General features: G+C 46.6%; 1 protein-coding gene across 2 annotated transcripts in view; it reads right to left on the bottom strand.

Moving 5' to 3' along the window:
* LOC129859347 (DNA topoisomerase 2-binding protein 1-A-like) overlaps positions 1–18,786 on the bottom strand; it is a 37,857-nt gene that overhangs the window by 17,063 nt on the left and 2,008 nt on the right. The window contains exons 5-14 of one of the 2 annotated variants that reach the window (XM_055929002.1): positions 18,468–18,649; positions 14,089–14,282; positions 13,641–13,820; positions 9,879–10,045; positions 9,456–9,619; positions 8,674–8,930; positions 8,184–8,530; positions 7,875–8,047; positions 7,028–7,239; positions 6,475–6,797 (exon numbers count right to left, since the gene is read on the bottom strand). In XM_055929002.1, the coding sequence (XP_055784977.1) occupies positions 6,475–6,797; positions 7,028–7,239; positions 7,875–8,047; positions 8,184–8,530; positions 8,674–8,930; positions 9,456–9,619; positions 9,879–10,045; positions 13,641–13,820; positions 14,089–14,282; positions 18,468–18,649 (2,199 nt within the window). Of the gene's footprint in view, positions 1–6,474; positions 6,798–7,027; positions 7,240–7,874; positions 8,048–8,183; positions 8,531–8,673; positions 8,931–9,455; positions 9,620–9,878; positions 10,046–13,640; positions 13,821–14,088; positions 14,283–17,462; positions 17,568–18,467; positions 18,650–18,786 lie in introns of those variants that run through there. The other variant, XM_055929003.1, reaches the window with a different exon arrangement.

Here is an 18,786-nt window from a genome sequence, read left to right as displayed (position 1 = left end):
TCTCTTCACAATCCCCAAGTCTAGAACAGACTATGGGAGGCACACAGTACTACATAGAGCCATAACTACATGGAACTCTATTCCACATCAGGTAACTGATGCAAACAGTAGAATCAGATTTTTAAAAATCTGATAAAAATACACCTTCAGGAACAGTGGGGACTGTGAAGCAACAAACAGTCACACAACAGGTACACACAGATTTTGTGTTGTAGATACAGTTCAAGTCGGAAGTTTACATACACTTAGGTTTGCAGTCATTAAAACTTGTTTTTAAACCACTCCACACATTTCTTGTTAACAAACTATAGTTTTGGCATCTACTTCGTGCATGACAAGTCATTTTTCCAACAACTGTTTACAGACAGATTATTTCACTATCACAATTCCAGTGTGTCAGAAGTTTACATACACTAAGATGACTGTGCTTTTAAACAGCTTGGAATATTCCCGACAATTATGTCATAGCTTTTGAAGCTTCTGATAGGCTAATTGACATCATTTGAGTCAATTGGAGGTGTACCTGTGGATATATTTCAAGGCCTGCTCTCTCTTCGTCCGCCCACGTGTTCTCGCACACCCCGAGAGCAGCTGGTCAGCGGGGTGGTGGCACCGGGATCCTCATCTCTCCCAAGTGGTCATTCTCTCTTTCTCCCCTTACCCATGTGTCTATCGCCTCCTTTGAATTCCATGCTGTCACAGTTACCAGCCCTTTCAAGCTTAACATCCTTATCATTTATCGCCCTCCAGGTTCCCTCGGAGAGTTCATCAATGAGCTTGATGCCTTGATAAGCTCCTTTCCTGAGGACGGCTCACCTCTCACAGTTCTGGGCGACTTTAACCTCCCCACGTCTACCTTTGACTCATTCCTCTCTGCCTCCTTCTTTCCACTCCTCTCCTCTTTTGACCTCACCCTCTCACCTTCCCCCCCTACTCACAAGGCAGGCAATACGCTTGACCTCATCTTTACTAGATGCTGTTCTTCCACTAACCACATTGCAACTCCCCTCCAAGTCTCCGACCACTACCTTGTATCCTTTTCCCGCTCGCTCTCATCCAACACTTCACACAATGCCCCTACTCGGATGGTATCGCGCCGTCCCAACCTTCGCTCTCTCTCCCCCGCTACTCTCTCCTCTTCCATCCTATCATCTCTCCCCTCTGCTCAAACCTTTTCCAACCTATCTCCTGATTCTGCCTCCTCAACCCTCCTCTCCTCCCTTTCTGCATCCTTTGACTCTCTATGTCCCCTATCCTCCAGGCCGCCTCGGTCCTCCCCTCCCGCTCCGTGGCTCGACGACTCATTGCGAGCTCACAGAACAGGGCTCCGGGCAGCCGAGCGGAAATGGAGGAAAACTCGCCTCCCTGCGGACCTGGCATCCTTTCACTCCCTCCTCTCTACATTTTCCTCTTCTGTCTCTGCTGCTAAAGCCACTTTCTAGAAGAAAAAAGAAACGCACACCTATGTAGGCGAGGTGCTGGCTAGCGGAGTAGAAAACTAGAAAATAAAGGAGAGCCGCACACTCTAGGAGCTCAGATGCAAAAATATTTAATTACCAACGTTTCGACAAGCAAGCTGTCTTCATCAGGGTACAAGCCACTTCATCAGGGTACAAGCCACTTTCTACCACTCTAAATTCCAAGCATCTGCCTCTAACCCTAGGAAGCTCTTTGCCACCTTCTCCTCCCTCCTGAATCCTCCTCCCCCCCCCCCCCTTCCTCCCTCTCTGCAGATGACTTCGTCAACCATTTTGAAAAGAAGGTCGACGACATCCGATCCTCGTTTGCTAAGTCAAACGACATCGCTGGTTCTGCTCACACTGCCCTACCCTGTCCTCTGACCTCTTTCTCCCCTCTCTCTCCAGATGAAATCTCGCGTCTTGTGACGGCCGGCCGCCCAACAACCTGCCCGCTTGACCCTATCCCCTCCTCTCTTCTCCAGACCATTTCCGGAGACCTTCTCCCTTACCTCACCTCGCTCATCAACTCATCCCTGGCTACGTCCCTTCCGTCTTCAAGAGAGCGAGAGTTGCACCCCTTCTGAAAAAACCTACACTCGATCCCTCCGATGTCAACAACTACAGACCAGTATCCCTTCTTTCTTTTCTCTCCAAAACTCTTGAACGTGCCGTCCTTGGCCAGCTCTCCTGCTATCTCTCTCAGAATGACCTTCTTGATCCAAATCAGTCAGGTTTCAAGACTAGTCATTCAACTGAGACTGCTCTTCTCTGTATCACGGAGGCGCTCCGCACTGCTAAAGCTAACTCTCTCTCCTCTGCTCTCATCCTTCTAGACCTATCGGCTGCCTTCGACACTGTGAACCATCAGATCCTCCTCTCCACCCTCTCCGAGTTGGGCATCTCCGGCGCGGCCCACGCTTGGATTGCGTCCTACCTGACAGGTCGCTCCTACCAGGTGGCGTGGCGAGAATCTGTCTCCTCACCACGTGCTCTCACCACTGGTGTCCCCCAGGGCTCTGTTCTAGGCCCTCTCCTATTCTCGCTATACACCAAGTCACTTGGCTCTGTCATAACCTCACATGGTCTCTCCTATCATTGCTATGCAGACAACACACAATTAATCTTCTCCTTTCCCCCTTCTGATGACCAGGTGGCGAATCACATCTCTGCATGTCTGGCAGACATATCAGTGTGGATGACGGATCACCACCTCAAGCTGAACCTCGGCAAGACGGAGCTGCTCTTCCTCCCGGGGAAGGACTGCCCGTTCCATGATCTCGCCATCACGGTTGACAACTTCATTGTGTCCTCCTCCCAGAGCGCTAAGAACCTTGGCGTGATCCTGGACAACACCCTGTCGTTCTCAACTAACATCAAGGCGGTGGCCCGTTCCTGTAGGTTCATGCTCTACAACATCCGCAGAGTACGACCCTGCCTAACACAGGAAGCGGCGCAGGTCCTAATCCAGGCACTTGTCATCTCCCGTCTGGATTACTGCAACTCGCTGTTGGCTGGGCTCCCTGCCTGTGCCATTAAACCCCTACAACTCATCCAGAACGCCGCAGCCCGTCTGGTGTTCAACCTTCCCAAGTTCTCTCACGTCACCCCGCTCTCTCCACTGGCTTCCAGTTGAAGCTCGCATCCGCTACAAGACCATGGTGCTTGCCTACGGAGCTGTGAGGGGAACGGCACCTCAGTACCTCCAGGCTCTGATCAGGCCCTACACCCAAACAAGGGCACTGCGTTCATCCACCTCTGGCCTGCTCGCCTCCCTACCACTGAGGAAGTACAGTTCCCGCTCAGCCCAGTCAAAACTGTTCGCTGCTCTGGCCCCCCACTGGTGGAACAAACTCCCTCACGACGCCAGGACAGCGGAGTCAATCACCACCTTCCGGAGACACCTGAAACCCCACCTCTTTAAGGAATACCTAGGATAGGATAAAGTAATCCTTCTGACCCCCCCCCCCTTAAAAGATTTAGATGCACTGTTGTAAAGTGGCTGTTCCACTGGATGTCATAAGGTGAATGCACCAATTTGTAAGTCGCTCTGGATAAGAGCGTCTGCTAAATGACTTAAATATAAATGTAAATGCCTACCTTCAAACTCAGTGCCTCTTTGCTTGACATCATGGGAAAATCCCAGAAAACCTCAGGAAAGAAATTGTAGACCTCCACAAGTCTGGTTCATCCTTGGGAGCAATTTCCAAACACCTGAAGGAACCACGTTCATCTGCACAAACAATAGTACGCAAGTATAAACACCATGGGACTACGCAGCCGTCATACCGCTCAGGAAGGAGACGCGTTCTGTCTCCTAGAGATGAACGTACTTTGGTGCGAAAAGTGCCAATCAATCGCAGAACAGCAAAGGACCTTGTGAAGATGCTGGAGGAAACAGGTACAAAAGTATCTATATCCACAGTAAAACGAGTCCTATATCAACATAACCTGAAAGGCCGCTCAGCAAGGAAGAAGCCACTGCTCCAAAACCGCCATAAAAAAGCCAGACTACGGTTTGCAACTGCACATAGGGACAAAGATCGTACTTTTTGGAGAAATGTCCTCTGGTCTGACGAAACAAAAATAGAACTGTTTGGCCCTAATGACCATTATGTTTGGAGGAAAAAGGGAGGCTTGCAAGCTGAAGAACAACATCCCAACCGTGAAGCATGGGGGTGGCAGCATCATGTTATGGGGGTGCTTTGCTGCAGGAGGGACTGGTGCACTTCACAAAATAGATGGCATCATGAGGACGGAAAATGATGTGGATAAATTGAAGCAACATCTCAAAACATCAGTTAGGAAGTTAAAGCTTGGTCACAAATTAGTCTTCCAAATGGGAAATGACTCCAAGCATACTTCCAAAGTTGTAGTGTGGCCATCATAAAGCCCTGACCTCAATCCTGTAGAAAATTTGTGGGCAGAACTGAAAAAGCGTGTGCGAACAAGGAGGCCTATAAACCTGACTCAGTTACACCAGCTCTGTCAGGAGGAATGGGCCAAAATTCACCCAACTTATTGTGGGATGCTTGTGGAAGGCTACCCAAAACGTTTGACCCAAATTAAACAATATACAGGCAATGCTACCAAATACTAATTGAGTGTATGTAAACTTCTGACCCACTGGGAATGTGATGAAAGAAATAAAAGCTTAAATAAATCATTCACTACTATTATTCTAACATTTCACATTCTTAAAATAAAGTGGTGATCCTAACTGACCTAAGACAAGGAATTGTGAAAAACTGAGTTTAAATGTATTTGGCTAAGGTGTATGTTAACTTCCGACTTCAACAGTGTGTGGTAGTGGAGTATGGGTCTTGGCAGCAGGTAATGGGGATCCATAATAAATACAAAACATGTTTTTCCAGCAACAGACAATGATCGATAATGTTAAAATCCACACTGAAGTCTAACAAAACAGCCCCCCCAATCTTTTCATCATAAATGTCTCTAAGCCAATCAGTCATTTGTGTAAGTGCTGTGCTTGAATGTCCTTTCCTATAAGCGTGCCGAAAGTCAATTAGTTTACTGTAAAAGAGCATTATATCTGGTCAAACTATTTTTTCCCAAAATTTCAAAATTTTCCAAAATTTGAGCCAGTAAAGGGGGCTGGGCTTTACTATCCTTAGGTAGGCAAATAACTTTTGCTTCTCTCTAGGCCTGAGGGCACATTCTTTAGTAGGCTTAAATTGAAGATATGGCAAATAGGAGTGGCAATATAATCAACTGTTATCCTCAGTAATTTTCCATCCAAGTTGTCAGACCCCGGTGCCTCCTCATTGTTGAAAGACAATACTTTTTTCACCTCTTCCACACTTACTTTACAGAAATCAAAATCACATTGCCTGTCTTTAATAATTTAGTCAGATATTCTTGGATGTGTAGTGTCAGCGTTTGTTGCTGGCATATCTTGCCTAAATTTGCTAATCTTGCCAATGGAAAAAAAATCATTAAAGCAGTTGGCAATATCACATCATCTGTAGCCTGCACTCGAACAGCGAATGGAAGTTATGTGCGGTTAAGTTTTTTAATATGCCAGGTAGGATACACCGGTTGTAAAGCAAATTAATGTGCTTCATTTTAAGAATTGAAGAAATAAATATAGGAGCACGAGAAAGCTGGAATCCTCTTAAAAAGCAGCCAGTCAAAACTCTGTTTCCACACAAGATTGGGCAATGATTGAGCTTATAAGAAAACGTTTCACTAGGCTCTCCAGCCTATGTGCTTTCCAGCCGCGTTTAAGGGCGCTGGGTATTAGGCCATTAGCGACTGGCCGCTAGCAAGTTTGGTAGGGTACTAACGGCCATCAGCGGCATCAAAGCGCAGTTTTGGAGAAGCCTAGTTACTATGACTCAACAGTCAGGTGGAATTTGACTGCGGTCATGACTCGTGACTGCCGGTGTGGCGGTAACACGGTCACCGTAACAGCCCAATGCTCAACACTATTCCGTCAATGACTGTTTTTGCACACTGAGTATACCAAACATTAGTTACTTGACGACCCCCCCCCCCCCCCCCCCCCTCCTCCTAACAGCCTCTGAACAGCAGGTATGGTAGTAGGTGCTAGGTGCGCTGGTTTGTGTCAAGAACTGCCACGCTGCTGGGTTTTTCATGCTCAACAGTTTACCGTGTGTATCAAGAACGGTCCACTACCACAGGACATCCAGCCAACTTGACACAACCTTGGGAAGCATTGGAGTCAACATGGGCCAGCATCCCTGTGGAACACTTTCGACACCTTGTGTTGTCCATGCCCTGACGAACAAAAGGCACTTACATTTTTTGTCTTGCCCATTCCCCCTCTGAATGGCACACATACACAATCCATGTCTCAATTGTATCAAGGCTTAAAAATCCTTCTTTAACCCATCCCCTCCCCTTCATCTACACTGCTGAAGTGGATTTAACAAGTGACATCAATACGTGATGATAGCTTTCACCTGGTCATTCTGTCATGGAAAGAGCAGGTATTCTTAAAATGTTGTATACTATAGAGACAAGTGAATCTTACCTTGACATTGAAGGTGGGTCTGAAGAGCTGGTCTCGGCAGAGGAAGCGTGAGGGGGTGTCCAACGGCAGCGCTGGGGATTCTTTCTGCCCCGCTGCTTTCCTGTCCCCCTCTTGACCTCCCGGGGTGGTACAGTCCTTGTCTAGCTGGCCCTGGTCCAGCACGGAGCGGAACACCTTACTCTGGAAACGGCGCGTGTCCAGGGGGGTGACGGCCGCCCCGCTCTGGGGACCCAGCAGGGGAATCTCTGGGGACTTGTTACGGGCTGGTGGAGGGGGCATGGATTGCTTCTGCGAACCGCCCACAAAACTCTCCTCTTCTCTCTCTGGGGAACAGAGGGAATACATACACTGATTCAGATGAAGGTGAGATCTATCACATACAGCAGAGCATAAACTGTTTGTGCAAAACTCATCCCCTCTCAATAAATGAAATGCTAAGCTTTCACTGGCCCAGAAGTTACTAAAACGGTTACAAAAACGTAATTCATCACCCCACTGATGCTGGCATTAAATTAAAATCCAAGAAGTGTCTATGATTGCGAGGCAGACTGACCTGGAGAACGGGGCAAGTCCACCAGGTATCGCCCCTCTTCTGCCTTCCGGCCCGTCCTGGCAGACTCCAGCACCCAGCGCAGGGTGACGGCGGGCAGCCCCCACTTTTCGGCCGCCTGGTACTTGGTGCCCTCAGGGCTCTGCAGAACCAGGTGGGTACTAGCCAGCATGCCCCTCCTCTGATTGGCCATGCGCACAAAGTAGTCCTGGACACTGTCCGGAGGATGGATAGATGGAAAGGAGAGAAGGTAGTAAGACAAGAGAAACTACTCAAATACGCCACAAAGGTTCTTGTTGCAGGCTTTCAGTTTGACGCATAAGCCACAGGTTATTTTGTTCTCAGCGCAATCCATGTCTGTTTGTGACAAGGGACTAGTATATCCAGTGTGTGTGTGTGACTGAGTATGATGCATAACTAACATTAGAATGTCAAAAAAAACAACAAAGCATTTATCTGAAAAGAATTGCAGCTGTATTTGCTGCTAATGGTGTCTTCAAGTATTGACTTAGGAGTTCCCTAAGGTCTCATTGGAAAGGTTGGATCCGCCTACGGCCCATATGAAAATGTGCAGTCCTTTGATGTAAGTGTGTCCATTATATCACAATTATCTCTTAAAAACAAACCATTCAAACACTAAATATAACAGAACGCTGGAACATACTCTGTCCATATGAACATGTGGCCCTTCATCTTAGCAACCGGTGTACTTTACGAACTGTAGCTTTGATAATCTTTTATTTATTATTATTTTTAACATCAGCTGGTGCCATTTAACTACTGTGCAACCTGTATACTACAAGAGCAAACTGTGTCCTTCCTCGTGTGTGTGTGGTGGTTAGGTGGTTACCTGGCTCCCAGGTGTTTGGCTAGCTCTACCAGGGACTCCCTCTCCGCCCCGGTGAACTGGCTGACTGAGAGAACACAGTCTCTGAGAGGGGAGCGGCCCTCCATCACTGACACAGGGCTGAACAAGGGGTGGGAGCCCAGCTCTAACACACACTGCTGCTCCACACACATAGCCTACACAAAGACACATTGATTAAAAAGCACACAATATGGGTTAATGAAGAATCCCACACTTGGCCTGAAGAGCCCACCCACACCAAAGACATCAAAAACATGGAGCCAGAATGTTTGTCAAAATTCCCTCTCTTACCAGCCAGGTATCAGTGGCCACCTCGTCCACAGTGGCCTCCACCTCGCAGCCCAGCAGGGGCACCACAGCGTAGTCAGCCACGGCCCGCATGCGCCCCACCAGGACCTTCCCACAGTTCTCCGTCACCAGCATGGAGAGCTGGGCCTCCGCCTCAGCCCCAAAGCCCACCAGGAGGAAGCGTTTCCCCGCAAACAGGCCCGCCTCACTGGCCTCCTGCAGGGTGGTGTCAGCGCCGGCCCCACCTTCGGCTATAGTAGAAGCCTGGTCTGGGGCTGAGACCCAGGGCTCTGGTGCTATAGAGCTCTGCCTCCTGTGGATGCTGCTGTCAGCTGGTGGAGGCATCTCCACTGGGGTTGAAGAAAAATAGCAGATGAAGAGAGGAAGTTAGGAGGATATGATGGTGGTACATGGTACCTGGAATTGCAGGTGACCGTGCTGTGACCCCTTTGAGTTGTGGTCTAACTGCTACACAGAGGAGCTCCTCCCTTACCCACTGTCTGGTCGTCATCCATGTACTGAGAGAGCATGTCCTCCTCGGCCTTCCTGTGTCGAGGGGTAGCTGGTTCGTGGGCAAGGGGGGCAGCCGAGGTGGTGGAGGAGGGACGGGAAGCGGAGGTGCGGGGGGCAGGCATGGCCACGTTTGAAGAGGCGGGGGGCAGACAAGCCGGGTGGTGGTAGTCCCCCTCGGAGAGCAGGCCGCCTCTGGAGAAGCTATCCAGCAGCCACTGCACCGTCACGACATGGGGCCTGGGGGAGAGATCAGAAAGATGGGATCACGTCAAGGCACAAGATAACCGTCATAGGTTATTTCCTACTTGACAACAGGTTGGTTTGCAAATTCATTATCCAAAATTCCCAGGTTTTCCAGAAATACAGTTTGGTGGATTCTGGATTTCCTGTTTATTCCCTCCTGATTCCAGGGATATTCCAACTGGGATTTCTGCAACACCTGGGAATTTTGTGCACATTAATGGAATTTTGCAAACCTATCTACAGTGCTTGGATCCAAGACTGGTTTCCTGCATCTATATCCGTCAGTGGAGGCTGCTAAGGGGAGGACGTGGAAACCATGCGTTTGATACCATTCCACCGATTAGGCTCCAGCCATTACCACGAGCCCGTCCTCCTCAATTAAAGGTGCCACCAACCTCGTGATACCCGTACTTGAACAAATGATGGTTTAAATGACAAAGCTTATCAACCTAAACGTAGTACATTATGGATATGCAACAGCTGTGTGTGTCTAACAGCAGCTCTGTGGTCCTGACTGACCTGTGTGTGGCTTTGGCCAGGAAGGTCTTGGTTTCCTGGTCAGTCTCTCCCATGACCACGTGGGTGAGCTCCACGCTAGGCTGGTTGAAGTGCAGGCCCCCGGCCATGTTGACCAGGCGACGCAGCTTCTCCAGCCTCATCCCTGGCAGCCCACACAGGTACAGCTACAGGGGAAGACAGCAGAAATTCAACTTGCGTTTTCTAAAAGCCAAAGTGGCTTTACAATAAAAAAACGTAAGGAATACAGAACCAAAAGGTATATGACATGTCTGTAAGTGACCGGAATTGAACTTCTGGTTAGCACATTTCTATAAGGCCTCAGTGGGGAAAGTAACCTTTGATTACTCCATAGAGAGTAGATTTATATGATCTCCAGCGACTGGCTCATATCAAGATGAAGTGCTGAAAGGACCTCCTACTGACCTTGCAGCCGTCCAGCAAGTCGTCTGCGGGGCCGACTGTGATGTCCAGAGCGTCGATAGGGTCTGGTGTGTCCAGCCGGCTGAGCGTGGCATTGGTCAAGGCCGTGTCATTCACCGTCATGCTGCTGTTCACAGAAATGTGGCTCAAGCCCAGTAGAGACGCACTCTCTGTAGGAAAACAACAAATGACCTCATTGTGACCAGGGGCTATTTCTAAGCGCTTTGAAGCATTATAATATGGATATTTGCAGCATGTGTTTTTATGTACAGTGGCAAGAAAAAGTATGTGAAGCCTTTGGAATTACCTGGATTTCTGCATAAATTGGTCATCAAATTTGAGCTGATCTAAGTCACAACAATAGACAGTGTGCATAAACTAATAAACAAATTGTATTTTTCTTGTCTATATTGAATACATAATTTAAACATTCACAGTGTAGGTTGGGAAAATTATGTGAACCCCTAGGCTAATGACTTCTCCAAAAGCTAATTGAGTCAGCTAACCTGGAGTCCAATCAATGAGACGAGACTGGAAAATTTGGTTAGAGCTGCCTTGCCCAATAAAAAAAACTCAAAATTTGAGTTTGCTACTCACAAGAAGCATTGCCTGATGTGAACAATGCATCGAACAAAAGATCTCTAAGATTTAGAATTGTTGACTTGCATAAAGGGTTACAAAAGTATCTAAAAGCCTTGATGTTCATCATTTCATCATCATTTCAGGACTGTTACTACTCTCCTTAGGAGTGGCCGTCCTGCAAAGATGGCTGCAAGAGCACAACGCAAAATCCTCAATGAGGTTAAGAAGAATCCTAGAGTGTCAGCAAAAGACTTACAGAAATCTCTGGAACATGGTTACATCTTTGTTGACGAGTCTACGATACGTAAAACAAGGTGTTCATGGGAGGACAACCACAGAAGCCACTGCTGTCCAAAAAAAGCATTGCTGCACGTCTGAAGTTTGCAAAAGTGCACCTGGATGGTCCACAACGCTACTGGAAAAATATTCTGTGGACAGATTAAACTAAAGTTGAGTTGGCGGTAAGGAACACACACCACTATGTGTGGAGAAAATAAAAGCACAGCACACCAACATCAAAACCTCATTCCAACTGTAAAGTATGGTGGAGGGAGCATCATGGTTTGGGGCTGCTTTGCTGCCTTAGGGCTTGGACAGCTTGCGATCGATGGAAAAATTATTTATCAAAACATTTTGCAGGAGAATGTTAGGCTGTCTGTCTGCCAAATGAAGCTCAACAGAAGTTGAGTGATTTACACAGAAGAAAATACGCCTTCTGGAGTGGCCCAGTCAGAGTCCTGACCTCAACCCGATTGAGATGCTGTGGCATGACCTCAAGAGCAGTTCACACCAGACATCCCAAGAATATTGCTGAACTGAAACAGTTTTGTAAAGAGGACTGGTCCAAAATTCCTCCTGACTGTTGTGCAGGTCTGATACTCAACTACAGAAAACATTTGGTTGAGGTTATTGCTGCTAAAGGATGGTCAACCAGTTATTAAATCCAAGGGTTCACATACTTCTTCCACCCTGCACTGTGAATGTTTAAATGGTGTGTTCAATAAAGACATGAAAATGAAATTGGCACAAACGTATAACTGTTTGTGTTTTATTAGTTTAAGCAGACTGTATGTCTATTTTTGTGACCTAGATGAAGATCAGATCCAATTTAATGACCAATTTATGCAGAAATCCAGATATTTCCAAAGGGTTCACATACTTTTTCTTGCCATTGTATGCATGTAAACTCAGCAAAAAAAGAAATGTCCTCTCACTGTCAACTGCGTTTATTTTCAGCAAACTTAACATGTGTAAATATTTGTATGAACATAAGATTAAAGAACTGAGACAAACTGAACAAGTTCCAGACATGTGACTAACAGAAATGGAATAATGTGTCCATGAACAAAGGGGGGGTCAAAATCAAAAGTCAGTATCTGGTGTGGCCACCAGCTGCATTAAGTACGGCAGTGCATCTCCTCCTCGTGGACTGCACCAGATTTGCCAGTTCTTGCTGTGAGATGTTACCCCACTCTTCCACCAAGGCACCTGCAAATTCCCTGACATTTCTGGGGGGGGGAATGGCCCTAGCCCTGCAATCCAACAGGTCCCAGATGTGCTGAATGGGATTGAGATTCAGGCTCGTTGCATGTTCATTAATTGTTTATGGTTCATTGAACAAGCATGGTAAACAGTGTTTAAACACTTTACAATGAAGATCTGTGAAGTTAATTGGATTTTTAAAAATTATCTTATAAAGACAGGGTCCTAAAAAAGGGACGTTTCTTTTTTTGCTGAGTTTATGTATGCATGTGTATTCTTACGCTACACGACAATTGCCCTTCAGAGTCAATACAGATCTATTGAATAGGGATTTGAAATAATTTGACTATTCTAATAGTATCGTGAATTTGTCAGATAACGAAAATATATTTATTTTTTAACGTGGCTACATTTTTAACCTGAGCTCTGCGGCGCGAGGGAGAGATGCTGGCACTCTATTGAACACTGGACACTTGCCATATTCACACCGTTCTCTATTGCTGCAGCTGCGGAGGACGTGTGTGTAGCGAGCAGACAGAGGGCGAGAGATGCAAAGGCAACTCGGCTACAGCCAAGACTAGCTAACTTGTAGCAGCCACAATGGTATTCATCATCCCATTTAACAGTTCCCGTCTTTACTGGAGTATATTTATTTAATCTTTATTTAACTAGGCAAGTCAGTTAATAAATTATTATTTACAATGACGGCCTACTTGTAAAGCCCCCCCCGGGCCAAACCCTCCCTTAACCCGGACGACACTGGGCCAATTGTGCGGCGCACTATGGGACTCCCGATCACGGGCCATTTGTGATACAGCCCGGGATCGAACCCGCGTCTGTAGTGACGCCTCTAGCACTGCGATGTAGTGCCTTAGACCGCTGAGCCCCACGGGGGTAGCCCAGAGAAGCTAGACAGCTATAGCAAGCTAGGCTAATTGAGGACACATACTGCGCTTTCTCCCCAACACCATTCAAATAAAACAGCCCACCTGTGGGTGCTCGTTGTATCCTGCTCCTTCTCATTTCACTAACTTTTAATTATGTCATTTCATTCCACGTTGCATTGCATTAGTGAGCTCACTCCATTTGCTACACATTGAGCCTCTTTGCCGCTTTGATTGGCCAAACACGCTACACACGAAGGCTACCACTTTCCATGTCTGTCGCTTGTGAGGTGTTGAAACAGTGTTGCTTTTATGTATTCTGTTTTGTTGATTTTTGGGCTATTGCTCGGTCTGCGTGCTACTTGTCCCATGTTGCTCTGCATGTGCTCACTGCTTATTGTTTGTCTGTATTGTTATTGATTTAAATAAAACCGGCACTTTTACTGCAACGTTGATTAATGTGCACCGTCCCTGTCAAAATAAAACTCAAACTGTTGGGCTACTGGTCTTTTCATGGGGCGCACCGTGCACGTCATGAAAACTACATTGTTTTATTAAATTAATCATTTGAAATGTCATGGTATATCCTTGGATGTAAGAATGCCACACTGATATTTTAAATGTAATTTAGAAAAAGCAGTTTCATTGTTAAAATAGGCTTAAATTGATTTATTTTAGCAAAAAAGTATTCAAGAAATCGAATACCAACATCCATTTAGATAGTCAAATAACAACACACATCCTTACTATTGAATAATCAGTCATAAAATTCTGAAATAAAAAATGGTAAAAATAAATGTTAAGCTTGGCGCCTCACCCTCTTTCTTCTTGCTGGTCCCGGTCGGGGTAGAGGTGTGGGGTTTGCTGTCTTTCTGATCCCCTCGCTCCACCGTGTAGCGACTCTCATCCTGGCAGAAGCCCTTCTCGATGCTGTCAAACAGCCAGTGCAGAGACACACAGAAGACATTCCACTTCTGCGCACACTCATACTTCTGACCTGCAGGCACAGACAAAGAGAGGGATCAGTAAAAGTGACAGAACCCAGGTAGCAGTAGGAGACTCAGGAACTCTACGACCTAAAGCTGTTATTATATGAAAGGACATCAGAAAGACAGGGTTGAAGCATGTCTGTCCTTGTGATTTTGAAGGAAAAGATATCTGAGTGGCTGAAGCAGGATTTATCCCTTCTTAATTTATTTGTAATGTGTGCTGCACTGATTCTGAACCTAACTAAGTTGAACAATAAAAAGGTAAGTTCGACCTACCCGAGGGCTCGCTGACGATGAGGTGGGTGCACTCGTTCATCTTGAGCTGTCCGGTGTAGCTGGCCCCGTGTAGCTGGCAGAGCCTCTGCACCTTCTTACGCTCCACCGTTGAGAGGCCTGTGACACAGACGGTGCAGCCACAGAGCACAGGGCACAAGTAGTCCTCTATGGGCAGGTCAGTGTATCTGAACAGGCTGAGGGGAAGAGAGAGACCGGGACAGGGAGATGAGTAGATCGGTTTAAAGCTGCAATACGTAACTTTTTGAGTGACCCCACCAAATTCACATGGAAACGCGAGTTATAGATCTGTCATTTTGAGTGAAAGCAAGTCTAAGAAGCGGTAGGTCTGTTCTTGTGAGCCATTTCTATGTTTTCTGTTCTTAAGTTTTGTTTTTGTGTCTTTTACTTGCCGTTTTGTACACAAGCTTCAATCAGCTGAAAATACAATATTTTTGGTAACCGAAATTATATTTCACAGCGGATCAGATGGTAATGCATTGCTTGTTCTACACCATGTACTGCTTGTTTTGTCACACACTATTTTAGAAACCAGGAAATGGCAGAGTGATTTCTGAATATTGCACCTTAAATGTATGCAAGTCAAATACAAGTGCAGCTACATGGAGCATCTAGTAAATACGATGAGATGGAGGTGCTGAGGTCGCACGTCTTGCCGGTCCCTGCTCGACTTAGCTTTTTTTTTTATGGCAAAAAAGAAAAATGCGTTAATTATTATTTTGTTTCCTCAGAATGATCGCGCAATAACGTCCTATGACTGAAACACTTCTGGATCATGATTCTGAAGGTACACACTTCTCTCAGCCTCCTAGACTTGGAATACTACATTCACTCTTTCGTTCCACGCACAGCGGGCTTACCGGTTGCTGCTGACCAAGATGACTGAAGGCAACAAAGGAGGAAATGGGACTCCAAGCTAGGCTGAAAAGACAGACTACACGGTCTCCTCTTCCTAGTTTCCTCATGGCTAATGTCCAATCCCTGGGATCGAACTCCAGGCTGTTGTGGCGATGCAGTGCCTTAGACCGCTGTGCCACTGGGAGGCCGTTGCAGGCAATTTTAACCAAGCACGCTAAAACAAATCTTCTCCAAAATATCACCAACATATATCCTGCCCCACAATAGGAAACAATGTGCTGTACCATGTATATACAAACATCTGTGACGAATACAAAGGCATCACCAGCCCCCACTTCGGCCAATCGGATCACGTCTCTCTGTTCTTACTCCCAGTCTACAAGCAGCAACTCAAGGGAGAGCTACCAATACAGAGAATAGTAAGGCGCTGAATAGGAGGCAGACTCAATGCTGCAGGACTGTTTTGAGAACTGATTGAAATATGTTAAAAGATTCATCCACCCAGGATTCATCCATCAACATTGAGGAATATAAATCGTCAGTCACAGGCTTCATTAGGAAATGTGTTGATGATGTACCCACAATAACAATCCAGACATACCCCAATCAATAATCCTGGATGAAAGGAGTTATCCATACCATGCTGAGAGCCCGTACTGCAGCATTCAATGTCAGCAGAATGAACCCCGGTGATGCGTATAAGGCAAGAGCTTCGCAAATCCATTAGGGACGCAAAAATATAATACAGACTCAAACTTGAATTGATGTACGACAACTGACTCGCGACGCATGTGGCAAGGACTACAGATTATCACAGACTACAAAGGCAAATCCAGGTTTGTGTGTTGCCCGCCAAAGCCTCCGACCCAGACGAGCTTAACACATTCTATTGCTGCTTCGAGGCAGACAATACCGAGCCATCCTAGAAGTCTCTCGCTGTTCCGGAAGACCAAGTGCTTTCTCTCTGAGGCTGATGTGAGGAAAACTCTCAAAAGAGTGAATACTCAAAGTCGCCGACCCAGATGTCATCCCTGGCCGCGTCTTCAGAGTGTGTGCTAACCAGTTGGCGGGTGTCTTCTCTGACATCTTCAACCTGTCCCTGTGCCAGGCTGTAGTTCCCACCTGCTTCAAGGAGACCACCATTGTCCCAGAGCCCAAGAAAAACAATGTGACATGCCCAAATGACTATCGCCCTGTCTCACTCACCCCAGTCATCATGAAGTGCTTTGAGAAGTTGGGAATGGCTCACATCAAGGCCAGGAACACAGGACCCACTCCAATTTTGCTTACCGCTCCACAGAAGATGCCATTTCCATAGCTATTCACACAGCCGTAACACATCTGGACAAGAGGAATACCTACAGTTCAGCATTCAACGCCATTGTTCTCCTGAAGCTCGACACCAAGCTCAGAGCCCTGGGTCTGGACACCACGCTCTGCAATTGGATCCTGGAATTCCTGGCAGGCAGACCACAGGCTGTGAGGATTGGCAACAACACCTCCTCCAAACTGACTCTTAACACAGGGGCCCCCTGTGTTGTGTCCTCAGTCCTCTGCTGTACTTCCCATTCACCCACGACTGGCTGGCTTTGCACGCCACCAACTCCATCATCAAGTTCGCTGACGACAGCACAGTGCCTGAGGAAGTCCTGCAGCATAATCAATGACCCCACACACCCCAGCCACGAGCTGTTCACTCCCTTACGGTCGGGCAGACGGTATCGGAGCATGACGTCTGATAGAAACTCTCTCTGAGCCTGTTCGTATCTACAAGCCATCAGACTGCTGAACACTTGAACTGACCACCTGCTCTGATTCTCTGCACGCACACACAACTGATGCTACCGGACTATTATAATTGCTAAATACTGCACAGTTTAAAAACTTGCCACCCAATCAACAGAAAAGTTAGAGCCAGATTTTAGATGACTTAATACAGATATGCATCAGTTGGTCAAAACACCAAAAAAAAGAAGGTAGGGGCGTGGATCAGAAAACCAGTCAGTATCTGGTGTGACAACCATTTGCCTCATGCAGCACGACATCTCCTTCGCATAGAGTTAATCAGGCAGTTGATTGTGGCCTGTGGAATGTTGTCCCACTCGTCTTCAATGGCTGTGCGAAGTTGCTAGATTTTGGCGGGAACTGGAACACCCCGTCGTACACGTCAATCCAGAGGGTGACATTTCTAGTGAATATACTACATTTCTGGTGAGTATACAGGCCATGGAAGAACTGGGACATTTCAGCTTCCAGGAATTATGCACAGATTCTTGCGACATGGAGCCGTACATCACGCTTAACCATGAGGTGATGCTGGCCGATGAATGGCACGACAATGGGCCTCAAGATCTTGTCATGGAATCTCAGTGCATTCAAATTGCCATCAATAAAATGCAGTTGTCTTCGTTGTCCATAGCTTATGCCTGCCCATAACATAACCCCACAGCCAACATAAGGAACTCTGTTCACAACGTTGACATCAGCAAACAGCTCACCCATGACGTTGCCATCTGCTCGGTACAGTTGAAACCCGGGATTAATTTGTGAAGATCATACTGCGCCAGTGGCCATCGAAGGTGAGCATTTGCCAACTGAAGTCGGTTACGACACCAAACTGCAGTCAGGTCAAGACCCTGGTGAGGACGACGAGCAAGCAGATTAGCTTCGCTGAGGCACTTTGACAGTTTGTGCAGAAATTCTTTGGTTGCGCAAACTTAGTTTCATCAGCTTTCCGGGTGTCTTGTCTCAGATGAAGAATAGGGATGTAGAGGTCCTGGGCTAGTGCAGTTACACGTGGTCTGCGGTTGTGAGGCCGTTTGGACTGTTGGAGCTGTTGCCAAATTCTCGAAAACAACATTGGAGCCGGCTTATGGTAAAGAAATTAACATAACATTTTCTGGCAACAGATCTGGTGGACATCCCTGCAGTCAGCATAACAAACGCACGCTCCCTCAGAACTTAAAACATCTGTGGCATGGTGCTGTGTGACAAAACTGCACATTTTAGAGTAGCCTTTTATTGTCCCCAGCACAATGATCACGCTGTTTAATCAGCTTCTTGCTTGTCAGGTGGATGAATTAACTTGGCAAATGAAAAATGGTCACTAACAGGGATGTAAACTAATTTGTGCACAAAATGTACAAAAAAATAAGCTTTTTGTATATGGAAAATTTCTGAGATCTTTTATTTCAGCCCATGAAACATGGGATCAACAGTTTACATGTTGAGCTTATATTTTTGTTCAGTGTATTTTACTGAACCATTTACTTTGTTAGTATTCTTATATTTTATTGTTTCTTTTCGTTGTTGCATTGTCGAGAAGGAACCTGCAAGTAAGCATTTTGTTGGACGTGTATAGTATGTGTCCCGTACATATGACTAATTCAATTTGAAACTAGGTGTACACTTTTAACATACTTGCTATATCTTTGGTTGATTACAGACATAGCTTTTCATTAATGTCTCTGTCAAAATGAGAAAGGCATAAAAATCCCTATTACCTGTCCTGTGATTTCTCCCAGCAGGTTTTGACCCAGGAGGGCAGCAAGATGGGCTTCTCCATGCTGGCGGCCACCAGGTACTTCTTGCTGCCCACCTCCCCAGCAACCAGGTGAGTGACAGACACGTTAAGGTCCCGATAGACCCGCCCTCCCATCAGCTGTACCAGATCCATCACGTCAGCCTGGAGGTACAGAGACAGACACACAGTCACTAACAGGCCTGCTACATTGGATGCATAACATTTTCTGGGCGTGAGATGCTCCCATTCATTTCAATATAACCTGGACCTAAGCAGCACAGCCCCGCAAGAGGCTCGCA

Source organism: Salvelinus fontinalis, chromosome 7 (assembly GCF_029448725.1).
Source record: "Salvelinus fontinalis isolate EN_2023a chromosome 7, ASM2944872v1, whole genome shotgun sequence".
Classification (NCBI taxonomy): Eukaryota; Metazoa; Chordata; class Actinopteri; order Salmoniformes; family Salmonidae; genus Salvelinus; species Salvelinus fontinalis.
Note: the sequence above shows the minus strand (reverse complement) of the source record. Positions and strands in the feature narration are given on the sequence as shown.